Here is a 21,201-nt window from a genome sequence, read left to right on the forward strand (position 1 = left end):
AAAAAAACAAACAAATTAATATGACTTCTGTAATTGTTCATACCACATACTTCATGCATGTCAAACATAATTCTTACATGCCTAACCGTTGGTGAAAAATGATAGATTCAGTATGGCTGCTGTTGAGGCCATATTTTATGACCACAAAACATTCTTTGAGTAAGTGTAAGGGACACCATTTCCAGGACCACCCATGCAATGTTTCAGCTTCAGGGGCCCAATGGTTTCAGAGATGTGAAATCTATTTTTAAATAATACACCAAAGTACACACAGCCTCCATCAAAGGTTCTCCGCCTCAATTTCTGTTCAGGTGAGCCAAGGCCAACCACAAACATACATCTACATACCAGTAAGCTACGGTATGATGTAGTGTCAGTAAGCATAACAAAGACAATGTACAGAGATATAACAATTTATTTGATTGATCTCTTTATCGATTCCACACATCAATGTGTTTGAATACATAAGTTAGCATAAACTACACCTCGATTTTCTTTAGTGTCATATGTACAATATAACTATGAACATTAAGTACATATTTGAAACAAGGGGCGGTCAAGTAGCCTAGTGGTTAAAGCGTTCGCTCATCACGTCGAAGACCTAGGTTCATTCCTGACCTGGATAAAATGTGTGAAGCCCATTTCTGGTGTTCCCTGCCACGATATTGCTGGAATATTGCTAGAAGCAGCGTAAAACAAAACTCACTCACTCACTCACTGAAACAAATGGAATGGAATTTAATGTGAATGAATAAATTACACTGTAAAACTCATTTCAATCCTTATAGAAGAAAATGCTTCTAAAATTGTGCCATTCTTATCAGTGTTCAAAATTATGGGGGTTCCTGAGGTCATTGAGTTTTGCTCCTGGTACATGAATGTAGAGAATCCCTCATGTTCTTGTAATGACAATTACCCTTGACTGTCATGCTAATTATGGAACATGGCTCATCTTTAAAAAAATGTGTCTTCATTCCATGTCAATTTTAAAAGTCACATGGCTTTTGACCATCATTTTATCAGCAGTCAACTCATTAACAAATATTTTCAGGAATTCTGATACAGGTCTTGAAAATCAACATGATCAAGGAATACTTAACATGATCCATATTGCACACTTCCTCCAGGAACAAATGATGTTAAGCATGAACTCTTTGTTTTGATTTCTTTCACAAATGAATGTAGATTATCAGGATGAAATGTTGTAATTGTGGAATTCACTTCAATCAAAATCTCATCACACAAACAAAGGACAATGCATAGAAAATATATCCAAGTTCATTTTTGACGGCATGATGCCAGTCCTGAGATAATGTTCTTTTCTGATTATCACTTGTCGTTGTTAGAATCTGAAGATGATGCCATTTCCGACTTCATGCTTGTAGTTCTTGGGCCATTGTCTGCAAGTCAGGGACATCTGTGAGCTCAAAGTCTAGGAGTATCTGGCCGAGAGCTTTACCCTGCGCATCACTCCGCAGAGATGCAATACCCCCGCCTCCCAGAGCATTAGTCAACAGAAAGTTGATACCATGTATGCCTGGGGCATCAAACCTGCAACATTACAAGGAGAGTCATGTCAGTGTATCCTGTAAAGACATTAACCCGGGAACACAGGACATAGATATAGTCTGTACATTAATTCCAGTTGCATTCATGTCACAACAGATACTGACTTCAATTTCACAATAGACTGAGCCCTCCTCCAGACCTGACCATACATGCTGAGCCCTCCTGGACTTGAGAAAAAAGATGTTTTCTCCAGACCTGTTACCCCGAAACCCCTCCAACATCACACAATTAGATCACAATACGATAAAATAAATATACAATCACAACAAAGGAAGTAATCAAGGATGCTAACGAACCTTGCATCTCAAACAATCAGAAGTAATATCTCTTGGAATGCAAAGGGAGATAAATCAGTAGTCTTGCAAAGTGTAGCCACTAGAAAATATAACGTTTGCACATACAACCTCCAAACTACATGATGTTGCCCCGTAAAGTGTATTAGAAGCCTGGAATAGAAATATCAGTAGTCCAGCATGTGAGCCTCAACCTACACCATCCAAGGTGAGTCCATGTTACAGAATGAATCTGATTTTCCCAGGTGGTTGTACATGCAAGTATTAACTCCACAGCCATTAGGCATTGTGACAACTAGATATCCAGTTCACATCATCATCAGTCAACAGCTCGTATCATCAACAACTCTTTGACTACTGGTAGACACCGATGAGTTGAAGATGAATTGTCAAAGTGGGATGAGTCCAAACTTACTCATCCCCCTATTAGTGGTTGAGCCAGAAAAATGGGCTTCACACATTGTACCCATGTTGGAAAACGAACCCAGGTCTTCGGCGTGATGAATGAACGCTTTAACCACTAGGCTACCCGACAACCCTTTTGTAATATGAACACTTGGAACAACTTTAAACCAAAAGGTTGGTGCATGTCATCGTATCCCACTTGTCTGAATCAATGCTCATGATGTCAATCACTCGATCGTCTGGTTCTGACTCGATTATTTTCAGACTGCCATCATATAGCTGGAATATTGCTGAGAGTGGCATTAAACAACAAACAAACAATTCAACCAAAAGGTGCTTGGTGTCCCAAGGGAGACAATTCTAGACATGAGGCTTAAATATTTCAGTTAATATCACATTTCAAACTGCTAAAACACAATCACTCAATCATAATCATGTCACTTTTTAAACCTTACTTCAGCACATGTACTCATACACACACACTCACACACACACACACACACACACACACACACACACACACACACACACACACACACAGTCGGTTCACCTCTTGACTCGGCTACACACTGGCCCTATCCTGTCAGGGAACAGGTGAGAGAAGTACTGCTCCACAGCCTCTGCTGTCAGGGCTTGTTTGATGTACGGCAGGAACAAAGGATGGCGCGCGATCACTCCTGAAACAGCATCGTCTATTCAAGAAGAGGACCAAAATGGGCCAAATGGTAGCCCAGAAAGCCTATCAAGTCATTAAATACAATTTTGTTTGCAAAATTATGATGTATATCATTCTTGTAGTTTCATAATTATTCAGAAAATCTCAGTTTCACGCAGGGCACTAATTACATTAGACCTCAATTTGAAATTGGCACACACCAATGAGCCAAGTACCTCATGAGTGTACCACAATTCTTATCTCTGCATTTACAATTTTTCAGTTGTTCATGTGATTTGTTTTCAGCCAAAGAAAACACTAAAATTTCCACTTTTGACTGTCTTTTAAGATCGGCAACGAACAGGATCGGGTGGTCAGGCTTGCTGACTTGGTTGATGCATGTCATCATATCCCAAATGGGAAGATCAATGCTAATGATGTCAATCACTGGACTGTCTGGTCGAGACTTGATTATTTACAAACCGCCATCTTGTAGTGGTAGTGCTGAGGGCAGGGTTAAACAACAAACCAAGCCAAGGCCTATGCTGTTCTGTATACGCACCTATATTGGCACTGTTTCCCTTGTCGCCACTCCTGGTGTAGGCAAGGTCTTCCAGCCTGTAAGAGAACTCTCCCTGGGGTAGCTTCGGCATCTCTTGCTCATCCGCAGAATGAGGTGGGTAGGCTCGTTTCAGGTATTCAGCAGTGGGCCCAGTAGGGACCACATAGCCTTCCACATGTTCCCCGTTCATGCTGATATTGATCTGTAGTACGACAATACACAAGTCCGCTAATTGCAAGCCTTGTATCATATGGTAAAGGCAACGTAACCTGAATCATTTACTAGCCTGAATATTGATAACATATACTAAAGTTAAAGAACACCCACAATTGGAAGACTGTGTTTGAAATACCAACCATCCATGACAGATTAACTACGGTCATATGAAAATGAAGGCTTGGTCGATACACCAACTGTGCAATCCATCTGTCATGGCATGACAGATTAACTATAGTAATATGAAAGAATCAGGTGTTTTCTTAACTTCTTTTAAGTAGTATACATATCAATCTCATTAAAATCAGATCTCACTTCTTGCTACCGCTAAACAAAGATCTGAGGACATCCCATTACGGGTCATGTCAGAACGACCTTTCATCCAATCAGTCAGAGCGTTGCTTACCAGATCATAAAAGTGACATCGGAATGTTATTACTAATCATGCAACCTCGAAATATTTAACAGAGGGTATTCCGAACGACAGTTACAGGTTTTATGATTATATCCATACAATCTTGGCCCTCTAGTAGCCATTCCAGAATGATCTTTTGATCAGTTTACAAAAATTAATCGAGAATACGTCAAAATATGTTTCAAAACATAGTTGCCAATTTGAAACTAGTATTGTAAAGCTCGAGATTCTGCCTTCTGATTGGCTAATGTTGATTTCTTGTCAGTCATTTCATTGATCAGTCAAAGTTCGTGAAAGGTCGTTCTGACGTGACCCGTAATGGGATGTCCTCAGATCTTTGTTTAGCAGTAGCGAAAAATAAGATCTGATTTTAATGAGATTGTATATATATGTATATAATTTTTTCAAGGTCAAAAGAAAAACATTCCCACAATCTTCTGCGCACAAATGAACTACGGCACTTCAAAAAAAAATTTCCTTTCTCAGGGATGGAAAGGGCTGAAAATTCTGCAGATTGTTACCTCTGAGTATGTTGTTAAATAAAGGAATTTCTTTCTTTGATCAGTAGGTCTCTTTCTGTGGTCATGTCCATTCACTTACATTAAAGTTGTCTCTTGGATAGAGAAACGAGAACAGCTTGAGCACTGGTGATCTGTAAGGAATCCGTATACACTCAGTATTTCTAACTACAGCATTTGTGGCAACAACTTTCCAAATTAACTAAATTATTTCTGAGACTTGTAAATTTAGCAGGAACTAGTGGACTACGACTTTTTCATTTACAGGTCGATGGCAGCTCTGGAGCAGATTATTTTCTGCGGAAATGCGAAAATAATAATTATATCTAACAATGTGTAATGTTATTATCATTTTACTCAATAAAGGGTAATCTAAATGTCATGTAATTGTGAAAAAGTAGGCACTTACACTTTCGGTCGACCTCCTGCAATATTGCACAATCCTGGAGCTGAAAAGGTCATTTTTACGTTAAATCATACAAATGTAAGAAAATAACTATTTGCAGATAATCTCTATAGCTAAGGTAATATAAATCATGTACAGATTATCTATTCCTCATCTTATCCTTCACCCATACTAACAGGTACAATCTCCCACAACTCCGTCCCCACACACACTACCCATCTCCATCCTTAACTATCATCACTCTCACTTACCCATGCCTGTTCCTGCAGGCGCCACCTCCCTGGTGAAAAAGTCCAGTGCCTTTCTCTGTGAGTGATGAACTGCCAGCCACATCACTGCCTCTCGCACATTCTACAGGAGAATCATGGTCCATTTATTTATTTATAAAGTATTCATCAGTGAAGTTTTGCTCATCATCAATTCTGATTGTGACATAAAACAATAGATATCTTGTAACAAATGTTATATCTGGGATAACATTTTCATAGTAAAGTACAGATTCTAGTACTTTTTTTGGTTGAGTCCCATCCGGGATTCGAACCCACACTGCCAGAGTGAGGCATCTAATCGCCAGCACACAAAGTCAGAGATCTAACCCACTCAGCCACCAAGGCTTCCACAGAGTAATATAACATTTGTTACATTTGACCACTTACTAAATGGCATTGTGTGTTCCATACTTATCTTTCTAGATGGTGTATAACACTTAAGCATAATGAAAATTATAACTGAACTAAAAGCAAAATATATCTCAGCAGTCAGCAATAGTCTACTGATATAATGGCATCCGGTAAATAATAACATTATATGGGCTAATAACTATATGATAAGGGTACATACTGACCATAAATTGTCTATTCAGTGAAGTATTTACAGTCAAACCCTTTTATCTCAAACCTAACGGGAGTGTCTTATAACTTCAAGATATCCAGACATTTGAGATAAATAGACATGAATATCCAGGACATGGTCAAGTAACAGTTTTATAGATACATAGAATACTTTGCATACATGAGAAATTAAAAACAAATCACAATGCGATGTCAAATTGTAATGTTTATTTTTGCAGCAATGATTGATAATAACTGTGACAAATTATGTATAGTGTACATGTACCTTAGGCACAGCAGCAATAACTATTTATAGTCTGTCCACTTGACGAAAACAACAAAGCGCCACTCTCAACTGAAGGTTGTTCATTCACTGATTGGAAAGTTTGAGGAGTGTCACAGGGCTTTGATTCTGACTTTGATTAGCACTTTTTTAAGTGACCAGGAAGTACTGCCATGTTTTTACTCATGTCTACTCACAATGTTTTTTATTTGGTAGTGAGTGAGTGAGTTCGGTTTAACGCCGCTTTTAACAGTATTCCAGTTATATCGCGGCGTGTCAGCTTAATGTGGGAGGAAAGCCCAAAGTGATGCAGGTCTTAGACGTTTTCCACTTCTGTGAAACCCATGAGCACGGGTATGGTGCTGACAAACCTAGAAACATAATTTGGGCGAACGGGGATTCGAACCCACAATCATAGGTTTCTGGTGTGCGCAAGGGACGCAACTCTGCACAGCGAATCGCGGTGCCTTAGACGACTGGGCCACCCGTGCCCCCTTTTATTTGGTAACAAAGATTACTATTACAATTGGATTAAAAGATAAGTAATAATTGGGTGCACAATTGGTCTAAATTTGACTGTTCCTTTACTGCCATGTTAGATGTGTAGCGAAAGGTACAAGATATACTTGCTCTTTTGTAAACTGTTAATGTGGCAAATGACAACTTTAAAGTAAAGGTACCAAATTCTACAGTAAAGTTGAAGTTTGGACCGAGTCCAAGGTTCAAGACAGTGTGTACTTTTATCTCAAATTCAAGATAAGCAAGCAAATTCATATGTATTTATATTGTGAGGCGGTTGGGACCAGAGAAAAGGCTTGAGATATCGGTATACTCGAGATAACAGAGTTCGAGATAACCAGGTTTGATTGTACCTTGGAAGATTTAGCTTGTGGGCCATACAGGTGATCGGTGCTGAACACTTCCATGTTGATGTCGGAGAAGTTCTGAAGCTGGAGTTGACTGAAGATCCTCTGACACCTTCCAACACACACTGACAACTACACAACAGGGTTTTGTGCCCTCTTGGGATACATGTTCATGTAATTTATAAATCCACATGTTATATATGACCTGAACATATACAACATCAACACCAGGGAATAACCAATCTTGATTATCCGCCAAAACAGACTCCATTAAGACATAAAAGGCAAAATAGCAGTAAAAATTATACGAATAGATGAATAAAAATCAGTGATGACACCAGGTGCTCACAACCAAAATTATTAACTAACATGAGGCCCGTGAAGATCCGGGGTAGAATAGGTCTTCAGCAACCCATGCTTGCTGTAAAAGGTGACTATGTTTTTATAAAAGGCGACTAATGGGATTGGGTGGTGAGGCTAGCTGACTTGGTTGATGCATGTCATCGATCACAATTGCGTGGTTCGATGCTCATGATGTCAATCACTGGATTGTCTTGTCCAGACTCGATTATTTACAGACCGCCGTCATATAGCTGGAATATTGCTGAGTGCAGCGTAAAACAACAAACAAACAAAAAAGACAAACAAACAAAAATTAACTAACATGAGACTTTAAGTAACATTAATTTGGTAAACTATATTCAGATTTTCCGTAACTTTAAATGAGTAAAATATTTTGATAGATAGGACAAGACAAGTTTGTAAATTCTATTACTAAGAAGCGATACTTACAAATGTATATTATTAACAGTGTATCTAGAAGTGTATTCACCTCTTGAGTACAGCATTAGCTGTCTTCTCCACCTTTTCTGCTGCTCTGGGGCCACCAACAAATACTACTGCGGTCGAGCGGTACCCATCCATGTAGGTGGCACTAACCTGCAGACACGATGGAATTCTAGTTTTCGGATTATTCAAAGAAGAACAAATATTACCTATATCATAATCCTCAAGTTTCTCCCGCAGTTCCTTCAGTTCACATCTATGTAGTTTCCACTTAATAATCCTGAACTAGTATATGAGCAACTGAGGTTTTATGTCCTTGTTATTGCCACTGCAATACACTGACAGCCAGATCACAGGTCAGTCCAATGAGCCCATCCCAACTCACCTGGAGCTCCCCTGTGACTCACCTGGAGCTATCATCTGGAGCTCCCCTGTGACTCACCTGGAGCTCCCATTTGACTCACCTGGAGCTCCCCTGTGACTCACCTGGAGCTACCCCATGACTCACCTTGAGCTATCATCTGGAGCTCCCCTGTAACTCACCTGGAGCTCCCCTGTGACTCACCTGGAGCTCCCCTGTGACTCACCTGGAGCTACCCCATGACTCACCTTGAGCTATCATCTGGAGCTCCCCTGTGACTCACCTGGAGCTCCCATTTGACTCACCTGGAGCTCCCCTGTGACTCACCTGGAGCTACCCCATGACTCACCTTGAGCTATCATCTGGAGCTCCCCTGTGACTCACCTGGAGCTCCCCTGTGACTCACCTGGAGCTCCCATGTGACTCACCTGGAGCTCCCCTGTGACTCACCTGGAGCTCCCATGTGACTCACCTGGAGCTCCCCTGTGACTCACCTGGAGCTCCCCTGTGACTCACCTGGAGCTCCCCTGTGACTCACCTGGAGCTACCCTGTGACACCTTGAACTCTCCTGTGACTCACCTTGAACTCCCCTGACGGCGGGTTTCCTCTTGCTCCACTGACATGGATGGCATTTTCTCCCACTTCATCAAGTGTCACATTACTGAAGTCACACACAACATCTGGGAGGAAGTAGTGGGCAGGGTCGCCAATCTCATACAGCAGTTGCTCGGCAACAGTTGCCTTGGAGACCAATCCTCCAGTGTTAGGTGGTTTTGTGACCAGAAATTCCCCATCTTCTCCACATTCCACAACAGGGAATCCTATGTCATCCCTGCAACATGAACATAGGACTGTCATCCTCAAACACACAGTGACACAGAAGTTGGTTTCACAATGCTCCATGCACTGGGAGACAAACTGTAGTCAGTAATTGTAAAACAAATGGGAGTGTGCCACAATGATGTTAAATGGGATTCGAAACACAGAAATCTTCATTTTTCATTGCATTCAAAGACTTTTCTGGATAGGTATCGCTTCTTTACCAATCCAAAATCTGACAAAAATGGCAATTCAGCTTGGCAAAATGGATATCACATTCACTAGATGTGTGAATATGTATGTTTATTAGAACAACTACGATTTAGTTGTTTTTCCTTCACATTCTGCTACCAGAAAGAAGCACAGAAGCATGTGACTCCCATCAGTTGTATCATAATGTCACAGCATTCCGGTGTGATGTCATGTCTGTCGCTCAAAGATGTGAGAGTTCAGTAAGAAAAGAGAGTGCTTTGGAAACTTACTGGTCACTAACATGAATCTTACAAAGTTAAAAACAGCTTGTGTTTTCACATTTGCGGACCATTGCTGGTATGGAGTATTTGATGTGAGGACATTTTAACATCATAATCTTGGCTTTGACTGTCCGCTCCAAATGATATTTCCAGGCACTGACTACCAATAACTCCTGCACATAGGAAACACATGATGCTAACTTCCTGATTGATCAGGCAACCAGTGACTGATAGCATGAGCAGCAATCCATGACATCACTTCTGGAATTGCTTTGGCTCAATTTAGGTGTAACTCACACCAACTGAATATAGAAACGGGTAGATATACGAATAACTCTAGAGACTCAGACTATGCGAAATGTGTTCCTGTGGATACATAGAAAACGAATACCATTTCCTTTTGATATGTACTGCTAATGATAACCTATGTAAAATTTATATTCCTGATAACTAATTTACATATCCATCCCTTTTTAAATTTAACTTGTTAATATCTATCACCAATCCTGTTATGATAAGAAACATTGCAATGTTTATCTTTCATGCTTGTCGTCTTCGCTCTTGCAGACGAACGGCTGTAATTGCTGTAACAATGTAATATGGGCCGATGGCCTGCATACACCTGAATAGTGAGTCAGTTTGGTTTTACGCCGCTTTTAGCAATATTCCAGCAATATCACGGCGGGGGACACCAGAAATGGGCTTCACACATTGTACCCATGTCGGGATTCGAACCCGGGTCTTCGGCGTGACGAGCGAACGCTTTAACCACTAGGCTACCCGACCGCCCCTACACCTGAATAAAGAGGCACACCCATCTAACCACTATTACACCAGACTATCAAAGACAAGCAGGACCATCAGTTGACTTCACCTGTTACTGAGGTACTGGGACATGTTCCACAAAGTGATCGTAGCACTATGAGTATCGTAAGCCTGTGTTGGAGTTACGACCACCTGAGCTACAAACTGTGGAACGGGGCCATGGAGACTAAAATTGCTCTGGACTAAACAAAAAATAGTTAGGTGTGCAAGGTTTACTAAATAAAGGGTTTTAAACAAGAACACACCATGAAAACTGACTAGTTTTCTCAACAATCTTTTTATTGACACTTTTTCGTAACCAAACAGTAAAACAGTTCATTTTCAAACAAACCAGTTTGGCTGAACGAAAGCACAAGCTGACAATGGGATTCATGAATGAAATAAATGTTTTACACATTAATATTCCAAAAGCAGGAACCAGACCAAGATGACAATTACTTGAGATTTATTTGGGCTGAAATCCCGCAATCACCAAATCGTAAATATTTCAAAGAGAAAAAGACATTTTCAAATTTCAATTGCATGTGCAAGCAAATCCTCACAACATAAAGTGTTGTAGTACAAGGTAAATTCCCTCACCAGTTGGGTACTGAGTGCCAGTCTGTGAAGACCCCGCCTGTCACCTGGGCACCACACTCTATCAGGTGGCCTGCAAGACTGAACACACAAACCTTGTTAGTTGTGTAACGCCACACTCAGCAATATTTCCGCCATAAAATGGCTGGGTTTAAACACTTTGCGAATATGCAGTATAAACACTTTGCGAATATGCAGTGTAAACACTTTGCGCATATGCAGTGTAAACACTTTGCGAATATGCAGTATAAACACTTTGCGAATATGCAGTATAAACACTTTGCGAATATGCAGTGTAAACACTTTGCGAATATGCAGTATAAACACTTTGCGAATATGCAGTGTAAACACTTTGCGAATATGCAGTGTAAACACTTTGCGAATATGCAATATAAACACTTTGCGAATATGCAGTATAAACACTTTGCGAATATGCAGTGTAAACACTTTGCGAATATGCAGTATAAACACTTTCGAAATATGCAGTATAAACACTTTGCGAATATGCAGTATAAACACTTTGCGAATATGCAGTATAAACACTTTGCGAATAAGCAGTATAAACACTTATATATGTGTGTATGCAGATTTACACAGTATGCACACTGTTTTTCACATCTATATATCTCCATAAACGCATAAAATATTGAAATCAATTCTTAATGGTCCTGATGACATGACAATGTTTCACTGAGCATTGATGAACCTACTACCATGATGGATTACACATTTGGGAGTAAATATTCTACTCAAAAGAAGTTAAGGACCGCTTAAGGATACTTTCATATCACTATAGTTAATCTCTGATGGCCTGAATGAATCGGGTGGTCCTTAACTTCTTTTGAGAAGTATAGGTCACAAATCTTGGAAATTTCCGACATATCCGATAGAGTCAGAGATAAATGCTGATATATTCACCCTTCATTATATCTAATTGTGACAGGGGGCACGGGTGGCCCAGTCGTCTAAGGCACCGCGATTCGCTGTGCAGAGTTGCGTCCCTTGGGCACGCCAGAAACCTATGATTGTGGGTTCGAATCCTGGTTCGCTCCTATTATGTTTCTGGGTTTGTCAGCACCATACCTGTGCTCGTGGGTTTCACAGAAGTGGTAAACATCTGAGACCTGCATCACTTCAGGCTTTGCTCCCACATTAAGCTGACACACCGCGATATAACTGGAGTACTGTTAAAAGTGGCATTAAACCCTTCACTCACTCTAATTGTGACATGATGTAAAGCAACATTTCACTGTCAGTGACCATACAGAATAAAAAACATGACTTCTCTATTGACAAGGAACTAATGAGAGATTGACATTACTGCCAAGCACTTTCCAGAGTAATACTAAAGTGCTTCATCACTCTGCTTTCAGAAACAACAGATATGTTCTGTGGTTACATTGGTCAAGATTCATGAATGTCAGGGGTTCTTATCTTCTTTGTCACAACCCTAATGTCAAAACTTAAACATTTAAGGGGTTCCTATTTTAAATAACTATAGCAGAAAACCTCAAGGGCTCTGGAAAGCCCTAAATATCAAACACAGATTTACAATTGTTGTTTTTACAGCGTTAGAAATTGGCACTGGTCCTATAGTCCTTGCCAAACTGCCAAATAGTTAAGGTATCAGAAGGACTAGTAAAAATTTGCCCTTTTCGGGGGGATGTTATCATCATAAGGACAAGTGGACTAAAATTGTTAACTTCTACTGCTGTACTAAGATCCACCAACCTACCTGCCACTCGCCAGCAGATCAAACTGGTCCATTTTCCAGCCAAACTGAAACACATGCATCAACACACTTCATGTTTCCCACTGAGTTTCATCCCTGGAGAAATGAAGCCAGCAGTAGTATGTAACCTTAACACATACCACAATTACATATCCTGAAACAGACATTCTACTCCTTAAGAAGTAAAGAATCATTAACTTATCAACAGAATGTTATCTTTATACTAATCACACGGCACAAAGACACATGCAAGAACATCATTCTTAAAGCTGAAAGTATTTAGGTAAACACTTTCAGTGAGTGAGTTGGGGTCATGGCTTCTTTGGACAGTGATGTCAGGGCATGTCAGCCTGGTGGGGGAAGAAACCCAAAATGATGTAGGTCATAGACGCTTATCATGTTGATGAAACCCACAGACACAGGTGTGGTGCTGATCAATCAAGAATCATCATCATTGCACATCTGGGATTAAAACCTTGTTCACAGGATGCTGGTTCAACTAAGGGAGACAATTATGCACAGCAAACTGTTGCACCTTACACAACGTGGCCATCCATGCCAGCTGTAAGTAATAGGCATATTAACAATGTGTGCAGTGTCATACAATCATTGCACATCTGGGATTCAAACCTTGTTCACAGGATGCTGGTTCAACTAAGGGAGACAACTATGCACAGCAAACTGTTGCACCTTACACAATGTGGCCATCCATGCCAGCTGTAAGTAATAGGTATGTTAACAATGTGTGCAGTGTCATACCGTATGTACAAGAGGACCTAGCACCAAAGCACTGTCAGTACATCTGCCAGTGATGACCACATCAGCTCCAAGGTTAAGTGCACGAGCAATGGGGCCACTTCTACAAATAAAGAAAGCACTGTATTCAACGGGAATACTAGAATTTTGTTGGTGTTACTTCTGTTGTCTACCAAAATGTATGTGTTTACAAAACAATTATCAATGTGTTTACAAAATCATCAAAGATTCAACACATATGTGACACAGCCAGCAGCTCTTGTAGTAGACTATATATACTGTATGTATATATATAGCTCTCAATGTCTTCAACAGATTTGCAAAGATTCAATTAATGTATGATTCGGGAAGAGTAACTCTTAGTCTCTGAAATGAACCATAATAAGACAGTTGGTAATTTTCTTAATTAAATATAACAAGAGTCATTTGAAAATGACAAATCCCCCCAGCCCCCACAAATTCGAAAGAACAAATCATCTGGTTACAAGTCCGACAAGAGTGATCTGTCCAACTTGATGAGAGTATTCCTATCTATTCTGTCTGTCCATATACAAGAGTACTTTTGGAGCAAACAATAGCATGGGATTGGGATACGGAACTTTGTATTTGTATGTCAGGTCCTGTTCTGCAAAGGTAGGAGTCAGTTGATGTGACACAATTGATACATGGCTGATGCTGTAACCTGTTACATTACCAGCCGTAGTTATCAATAATCACTGAAGCTAACCTTTCACATTAAACGTGAATCTTCTATATAGCAGCTTCATACAAACATGAAAACAGACAAAATATAACATCTTAAAATCTCAAAATAGCAAAAGGAACCAGTTGACAACCTGATCTCTGTGTGTGCAATGTTTCATGAAAGAATACCCAATAGTTTTAGAGATATGGTCTGGACAAAAAATGATTAGAGGCAGAGAGACGGACGGGTGGACAGACAAGCTGATTACTATGTCATCGACCAATATATCCCATCTCCCCCCCCCCCCCCCGCCATTCTGAATGCATTCTGAATGCATTTTACAAGTATAATAGACACAATTATAGGTCATTATGCATAATGATAGAGAAATTGTATATCAACAATAACATGGTTTAAGTCAGAGAAGTCTGTTCAAGAATTAGAATGACCAGATTCTCAAGATTTCTCCATTACAGATAAGACACTGCTAAGAACCACAATACACTAACCCTAGATAAGCATTCATACTGTGGACAGTCTTAGGCAGTTCCATTCCAGAGTCCATTTCCGTGATTCCCAGTTTCTGTAACTCTGGTAGCTGAAATAGCATGATATGATGCTGATAATTTGACATTCATTCAACATAGAGAAATGAGAATGTATGTAACAATTGATCACATTCCCAATAACATATATCACAAAGAACATTTCACAGATTAAACAATGTCCCCTTGGCAAACAAATTTGGAAAAACAATTTTGTTCAATATAGGAATTTTCTAAAAATTCCATATTTTTATAAATTCAGGTATTAATATTTCATTTAATGCAAAACATGAAAGTGTCTTGTTGTTTTGGGTCCTGTTATCAGTGAATTGCAAGTCAACACAGCAAAGCAATGACATTAGTTATATATAACATATATAAATGACAACATGGTTTGCAAATGGTTAATTCCAGTTTGGATATTTTTTACTGACATTTGCTTCATACTTAGGGATGAATATTTGTGTAATGAGACAAAACAGTATTTTTTAACTAGTTTCCACACATACCATCAACCTTATATTTGTGAGGTTCGTATAATACTGCAAGCCATCATTGTGAGTCAAAGTTATTCTACTTCACATTCAGGGCTTACCCGATGCGAGTGTGTGATGAATTGGACAATAAAAAGTCTAGCTGTGCATTAACTGTTTCAAGTAAAACCACAAGTATTTCTTTTATTTCAGCACATTATTTTTGTTTGTTTATTGATTAATGCCACACTCAGCAATATTCCAGCTATACAATGGCAGTCTGTAAATTATTGAGTCTGGACCAGACAATCCAGTGATTGACATCACAAGCATCGATCCACGCAATTGGGATACGATGATATGCATCATCCAAGTCAGAGAGTTGGGGACTAATAGTTGGGTTTTTTTCCGAGCTGGCGCTTGGAGTCTGGGTCTTATGTTATTTTTAAGTATTCTTTGGATTGGTGGGTTATCAACCTTGGAGGCCTAAAAATTTATTGTAAGTTGTTCTCGGCATTGATCCAGAGGGATTTCACCTGTTAAAGCTTGCAGTGTTGTACGCAGTGTGCCCTGTTATGTGTGTGTGATTAACCTTAGTGCTTGCTATTGGATGGAGTTTAGTTTATTGTTTAATTTTGAGTTTAGAGTGTTGTAGATTTGACATCCATAGCCTATTTTGGATCTAATGAGTGATTTGTATAATGATACAAGGGTATCTTTGGAGGCTCCCCAATTGGCGCCAGTCAAGCCATGTAATGTGTTTAGGTCTCTAGGTCATCTATTTATTAGGTTTTTAATGTGAGCATCCCAGGTGAGGTGTTCATCAAAGATAAATGCCAGAAATTTAGTTTCATTTTGGAAGTTTATGGAACTATTGTTTAGTTCTAGTTTGGGGGTTGTTGCATGCATATTTCTGTGTTTGAATACTGTCCCTGTATTTTTCAGTGTTTAGGGAGAAGTCCCCCTTATTTCCCTTAGTTTGAATTTTGTTTAATGCATTCTGCACTAATTTTTGGGCCATGTTTTGCCAATGAATTTAATTATTTATAAGAAATTAATCTTTGCAAATGATGTTGATAATTTAAAAGTTATTGACAGGCAAAACGACATAATGAACGCTAGCAGCCAATTGAAATTTCACGAGTTTGTAAATACTACATGGTGTATAATTGTTAAGTCAACCCTGCAATCGAACATATCTACTTATACAGAGTTCTGCTTAAGGTCATTCCAACCTTTTCATTAGAAACAACATGCGTAGTAAACATCCCAATATACTTGCTTAACATGTTATCATTGCAATTAGCAATCAATGTCGACGAGGGTTGACATGTGTGTGTGTTCATAAGCTGATCACTTTGCAGCCATTGAGTAACAATAAATCACCGAATTGTTCAAACAATTTCCTGTCAGGATAAACAACCTCATTATCTCTGTAACAACATTCAGTTTATCTACTAAGCAAGGATTTATCTCGGCATTCTCTGAGTATAATGTTTTCCCCAAGTCTACACCAAATCACAAATTTGAAAGAAAAATCGGGAAATTCTCCACAACAGTGAATATCTGAAATCAACTGATGGTATAAATTTGGATTCAGATGGAACCAAAAGTATCTCATTATCTGCTGGGCTAGGGTATATTGACAAAAGTTGATATTGATATTTTAACATCCTCCATAATGTATTTGTCATATCTGACAGTGGTAGAAACTAACATGTTTAGTCCACTAGTCCTTACAATAATAACATATAGCAAAACCCTTCAAAATGGCAAATTTCTACTCATCCTTATAATACCATATCACAACTATTGGGCAGTTTGGCAAGGACTACGAGACTAGTGCCTATTTCTAATACTGTCTGATGAGCCTGAGACATATATCAACAGTCTTCATCATACTGTGGATAAATTACCTGTGACATGAGATCGTCCCCGTCCACGACAGCGATGTTGAGCGAGATGTCTTCCTTGCTACACACTTCCTGTAATGCTGCAGCACATCCATGTGGGTTAACTCCCCCTGCATTGCTGATTATCTTAATGCCTGGAGAAAAAGTTAAAAAATAATATATAACACCTAAAAATGTACACCATTACAAAAAAAAAGTGTTGCCTAAGGAGTGCTTGTTGTTTTTAATGCCACATAGCAATATTCAAGCTATACAACTCTTCAAAATCAAGTCTAAACCAGTGACTGATATTATGAGCAATACAATCAACCAAATCACAGCCTGACCATTCAATCATTTAGTTGCCCCCACAAGACAACCAATAAAGTAAAAGCAGTAATCACAGAAATAAAGGATGCCGATAAAGTATAGCAGCAGAAAAGACAACATGGTGTGCAATATATATTCTTAGGTTAAATTATAAATATATTAACTTGGTCTCGTCGCTATGTGGCTGAAATTATGCTGATTCGACATTAAATTTTAACTCACTCACTCTTAGGTCTTCTCTTCAAGTTCACAATACAACCAATACAAATTCATATCTGTATGATATCTGGGATATTTGATTTTTTTCAACATTTCTCTCACATATTCAACTGATCATGTCATTCTTGAGCATAATGTACTGCAAAGCTTGAAATGGTAATCTCCAAAGTTTTTTCATCTTACCTTTTCTCTTAATGTCTTTAATGAAAGGTGCCATGGATACTTGAACAAAGTCGGGTGCGTAGCCAAGATTCTGTGAAGAGACAAAAACTTTACAACCACCTTATTTATAATTGCTGTCTCCTATAGTAATAATGGTAGTCCACAAAAGTGTTAGCAAGGTTTGACTTAAAAAGTGGGGGTCCTGGGGACAAGCTATAACAAGAATGAGGGTACATAATGGCAGCATGAGGTCCTGTAGAAAAAGAAATGGTGCAGCGCACTGTACGTTTTGATAATTACTTTAGAGCCTGGAATGAATTAATGATCCAGTGGACAGTGGTTCTGATTGATGGATGAAATGACAGACACCCACAAGATGCGCTATAGGTACATTGGATATTATTGTGCGTCCCTCGGGACACAGTATAACCTTTTTTCCGATTCCATTCTCAACATATGTTGGTACTGGATGCACATTTGTGAATCGCGTAAAACCCTTGTGTTTGTATCCCTTCCTGAATTTTACAACTCTTGGACTAGCGGTCTTATTTGACGTTTGAATCCTGATTTCACGTACCGGTGCCTTCCTCCTTGCTGCTGTGAGGAGTGACATTGTGATTTCAGATAGGTAGTCAAACACGATGAAATCCACCTTCGATCCATAGATAAGTTGGGGCGCTGTATGTAGAGAATAACAATTACTGCAGTGGCTGAAGCTCTCCTGGTAACTACACTACACAAACACCCAGCCACGACCAATTCATTACAAGCATAAAATTCCACGAATGCCCAGCTTGTGCTATAACAAACTTGATACATAGTAATCAACTGTATGGATAGCATGTATATGTTTTACATATATGAGATAAAATTCAAATCTAGTCATATCTAGTAGACATTTGACACTACAAACACTTTTAAATATGTATTAAACCAAAATAAAGTTTAGCAGCTAAATATATATTTATATTTGGCACAAAGTTGTTCAGATCACTTGGATGAGATAAAACAGTAACATATATATGCATTAACTTACAAGAAGACTTTTTTCTCTAAATAGGAGGTTTGCAGTGTCCAGAGACGACAAAGCATTTGATTAATTACAATTTGTAGCATCTAAAACTAGTTTGTATGACTTTGAAGTTGATGTTTCAGATGGAGTGAATAAAAATATTTCAAAATATTTTATTTTCTGATTGTGGCTTATGCCTCTAGTTGAATCCTTGGACTGAAAAATATACCAAAAAGTGTTGCCTTATATTTTGAAAAAAATTCTAAATAACACCCAGCTCAAAGGGAGATAACTCTAATTGATTTATAGCCTGTCACCTGACATTTGTCGGCATATTATGCTTTATTTATAATAACATTTAATCATATTTGATTATTTGGATCTTTTCATATGAAAATTAATTTCATTCAAGACCAAGTGACATGGGATCGACTAAGATCATTTATTAATGTTTTCGGGTATATTGTTGTTGGTATTCTGAACTTTGGTCTGTCGTCTGTCATACCGGCTACTGCCGTATCTCCCCAAAATCCACTGGCGCATCCTATTTTGACACTTTTGCCTTTCACAAGATGGCTGTAATAACGCATAGATGTGTTGCCATCCCTTGACAAATGCGTGTGCGCTCTTGCTAACAGCCTTCGCACACTGCAGATCCTGTGACACAAACTGGACGCCGCCATCTTATAATAAATATTGGAAAATGTGATACTTTCGTACTCACTAATTATTTAATCAATCTTTGAATAGGTCTGTTCATGTTTAGCAAGTAGTGATCAAGGAAACTTTTACTTGCATACAAACAGAAAAACGAATCAATAAAATGGTATGTGCTTGATATATAACGAATTTTATACTTTGAATCACAAGCAGTTATGGTAGGGTAATGTCGTGAATTTCAATTTTAAACAAAACTCCCAAAATGTATTGCACATGTTGACACAAGAGCCGCCTTTCAAACAAAAACATAATTTTTGTAAACACGGCCAATAAAAACATATTTCACTTGAGAGTCTAATGGCATGTATGTCATGATTATTTGAAAAGACAGAGCTTCTTGTTGGTACACATGACAATGAGTAGTATTATGGATAACAACTTATTTACAATAGCTACACTTCTTGATGTATGTGTGCATATAACGCTTGATAGGGATTAGTAGCTGCAGAAACCAATATCCTTCTTAATTGGCAGATCGATAGGTGATAGACGACGGTCTTCAACCCATTGACCTGTTAATTAAAGTGCTTAATTAGTGCGCTTTCATTAACTTGTTCATCTAGACTACGTACCGTGCCCAAGGAGACGGGAAGGTGAAACTGTTTGAGCTGTCTCTCCCCGTGACACGCTGACAACCTGAAGGCAATAAATACATATTTATATTTTACTTTATAAGGAAACAAAAGAAGTGACATTATGGCAAATGGTAGTCAAAACATAAGAAGTATTCATAGTTATTAAAGGAAGTAAAAAGGACGTTTCATTTTGTTTCCTTGTAAAAGAAAGTGTTTTCAAGAATACAATTTTAATAATACTTAGAATCGAAAGTTTTTCTCTTCTTTATTCCAATGTTTAACTAATGTTCACTAATATTCTGTGTTGTATTTCATAAACAGGATCGAACAATAACAATTTTTTGAGGTGTAGAGTACATACAATCTGACATGTATATTTGATTTAGTTGACCAAAATATACAATTAAATGGAAATATGTTTAACCTCATTATAACATTTCTACAGTTTCGCATCTTATAGATGCGAAACTGTAGAAAACAGATGCGGCTTTTCAAAGTGAAATCAAAAGCGTTTTCTTGTAAAGACTGTGTTTGGGTGTGACAAACATGGGTTTTATTTCTCATTCTAAACAATATATTCAGTTTAAGCATATAGAAATACAATACCCTGCATCTTTTGAACTAAGCACAATAGCTAGCGCACACAGGTGTTTCATACCAGCGTATGTGTTGAATAGTTCTGTTAGCAGAGTCCATATGTGCAGAAAAAACACCTCTCATATCTCCATTAACATTTATTTAGGTGTGTACCACGACAGATCAAGTAATTGCTCTTCCGAATCTCATTTTTTTCTAATCCAACATTGTCTTGTCTTAGCAAAGCTGATACATCTTAAGAAACCACTTGATGATAAATTAAAATATTCAAAGAGGAGATATGTTTCAGCTTTCGAAACAATACAAATTGACAACTTTTAAATCGACCCATATTCCGATTTTACGGGGGGGAATTAACAAATAAATTATTAATATTTATTTGCTGTCAGAAATTGCTAAATGCATTTTGAAAGGTATACTTACGGTTGTAGAAAAACAACTTGACACATCGTCGGGGACGTAATATTATTTGAAATTCTGCATCAGTAGAAAGTCTCATCTTACTTTGATTTTTAAAAACTTGAGCATACATACACATTCGCAAAGTCTATATAACGTTTGGTGTCACAACTACACTTTGCCACGACTACTACAACATTATCTGCAACATCGCATAAGTAATCACATCCTGTTTGCCTGCGTGT

At 38.5% G+C, this 21,201-nt stretch overlaps 1 protein-coding gene across 2 annotated transcripts; it reads right to left on the reverse strand.

Annotated features, from left to right (window-relative positions):
• Nucleotides 1-401: 401 nt before the first annotated feature.
• LOC124139613 lies at nt 402-21,134 on the reverse strand. 2 transcript variants are annotated; one of them, XM_046506829.2, is made up of 18 exons: nt 20,981-21,134; nt 19,958-20,021; nt 18,231-18,331; nt 17,675-17,744; nt 16,967-17,097; nt 14,542-14,630; nt 13,351-13,450; nt 12,595-12,638; nt 10,863-10,940; nt 8,746-8,998; nt 7,851-7,957; nt 7,025-7,130; nt 5,291-5,390; nt 5,043-5,082; nt 4,716-4,767; nt 3,485-3,686; nt 2,818-2,944; nt 402-1,551 (listed from the first exon to the last, which is right to left on the reverse strand). In XM_046506829.2, exons 3-18 carry the CDS (start codon nt 18,264-18,266, stop codon nt 1,374-1,376), a joined length of 1,713 nt encoding a protein of 570 aa, XP_046362785.2. In that variant the 5' UTR covers nt 18,267-18,331; nt 19,958-20,021; nt 20,981-21,134; the 3' UTR covers nt 402-1,373. The 2 variants fall into 2 exon arrangements, with proteins under 2 accessions (XP_046362785.2, XP_046362784.2); XM_046506828.2 differs by lacking the exons at nt 19,958-20,021; nt 20,981-21,134 and adding an exon at nt 19,171-19,354.
• Nucleotides 21,135-21,201: the final 67 nt, after the last annotated feature.

The sequence above is a fragment of the Haliotis rufescens genome, unplaced genomic scaffold (assembly GCF_023055435.1).
Source record: "Haliotis rufescens isolate VD_foot unplaced genomic scaffold, xgHalRufe1.0.p SCAF_7, whole genome shotgun sequence".
Taxonomy (NCBI): Eukaryota; Metazoa; Mollusca; class Gastropoda; order Lepetellida; family Haliotidae; genus Haliotis; species Haliotis rufescens.